Genomic DNA, 1,942 nt, shown 5'->3' with positions numbered 1-1,942 from the left:
CAACAACATCGTGGCGTACTACACGATACAGAATTCAAGTGTGTTGTTTACTGTGTTGTATGGACTTTTATACGGTATAGGAACTGGCCTTTTAATTAATACTGTCATGGATTTTGCCTTACAGTGGGTGGACAAGAAAAAAACGGGATTTTACATAGCTTTTTGTAGATGTGGTAAGTTTTTTGGGTCCATTGTGGCTAATCAATACATTGTTGAATACGTAAACCCCGATAATTTCACACCTGACACGGAAAAAGGGCCAACTTCTTCATTTTCACAAAAGGAAATTCTAGACAGAGTTCCGTCCATGTTTTTATATCTTGGTCTTGGATTTTTCTTCTTCGAGTTCACGGGTTTACTACTGGTTAAATCCAAAAAAGACAGCAAACCATTGGCAACTCAAAACAACGGAATTGAGGAAAATGGCGGGTATAATTCAATAGAAGCAAAAGAAATGGAAAACGGCGAGACTTCCCGAGAATTTACTGAACATCGCTTAAATGGGAATACAGTACCACATACGCCATCGTCATTAACAGTAGTAGTGGAAGTGGAGGAAGAAAAGGAAGATATAAAATCATATACTGTTATTGAAATGCTTAAAACCAGTAAATTTTACGGGTTATTTATAGCATTTACTCTCAGCTTCATTACGGATTTAGTCATCAACAACTATTATAAATCCTTTGGCCAAATCTGGATCGAAGACGACCATTTCCTCGCCATGGTCGGCACGTTCATCCCGGTTGCCAACATCATAGCTTCAATCATCTTGGGGAAGTTTATGGATCGAGTTCGTGTGAAATCATTTCTCGTCTTTTTCTCCGCGGCTTTAGCATTGGTTAGCATGGCTTATTATTTCACTCCGTTCGTCAACAAATGGCTTTTCGTTATCGGCACTTGGCTTTTTTCTTCTTTATCGTCCGTGATACTGACAGTGTACAATATAGCGACCATCCAAGTCTTTGGAAGAAAGCACCAAACTTCTAACGTTGGAGTCATGCAAGTGTCTGCTCTGGGTGATCTCGTCTTCTCTCCGGTTGTTGAAGCTATTTTGTTACAACTCGGCTGGTTCTACGTCTTCATGTTTACTTGTATACTCAATATATTAGCTCTACTTTTCATAGTTGTTCTTGCATAGACATGATTTTATAATGTATACTTTAGTAATAACTTATTTATTTTTGCAAAGCGCTTGACATATCATCACCATCATTATACTCGTGTATACACGCTGCAACACACACACACACATACACATACACACGCAACATATTGTTCACGGCAATCATCCATGGAGACAGCGCAGCCATATTCATTCATTCAATAAGGGATACATGCTAGATTCTCTAATTAATTAATTAATTAATTAATTAATTAATACTTTTAGTTTTAGAAATTTATCTACTCACAAATGTATTGTTATAATGCTGTTTGTTTTGGTCTTTGTGTGGCTATGTGGTCTAGTGGTATGACAATCGCTTTCGGATCGGAAGGTCCTGAGTTCGAACCTCGCTCGGCGTATATCTAGTTGAGTCCTTGGAAACGTTGCTGGTTGTTTTGGTCTTTGTGTGGCTATGTGGTCTAGTGGTATGACAATCGCTTTCGGATCGGAAGGTCCTGAGTTCGAGCCTCGCTCGGCGTATATCTAGTTGAGTCCTTGTAAAGGGTTGTTTACTAACATTCTCTCACCCTACTCTGGTGTAAATGCTGTCTTGTTAAACTTCGATGCAGTAGTAAATTATAATTTCTAAAAAGGATCAACAAAGTATGTTATCTTATCTTGTCTTATACCAGTGAACTGCTGTACTATGGAAAAAACATTTATTTTTAAAAAAGTGAGTGGAGCAGGCACATATAATAATAATAATAATAATAATAATAATAATAATAATAATAATAATAATAATAATAATAATAATAATAATAATAATAATAATAA

At 36.6% G+C, this 1,942-nt stretch overlaps 1 protein-coding gene across 1 annotated transcript in view; it reads left to right on the top strand.

The window, feature by feature from the left end:
- Positions 1 to 1,847, top strand: part of LOC144969520 (uncharacterized) — a 2,702-nt gene extending 855 nt beyond the window's left edge. Inside the window, exon 1 of the mRNA XM_078908651.1 lies at positions 1 to 1,847. This exon is cut by the window's left edge and continues 855 nt beyond it. Coding sequence (XP_078764777.1) covers positions 1 to 1,141 — 1,141 coding nt within the window. The 3' untranslated portion in view covers positions 1,142 to 1,847.
- The last annotated feature ends 95 nt before the right edge of the window (positions 1,848 to 1,942 follow it).

Source organism: Berghia stephanieae, chromosome 3, assembly GCF_034508935.2.
Source record: "Berghia stephanieae isolate SIO BIC M18660-M18661 chromosome 3, UCSD_Bste_1.3, whole genome shotgun sequence".
In the NCBI taxonomy this organism is placed as follows: Eukaryota; Metazoa; Mollusca; class Gastropoda; order Nudibranchia; family Aeolidiidae; genus Berghia; species Berghia stephanieae.
This window is presented reverse-complemented; position numbering and strand designations above follow the sequence as displayed.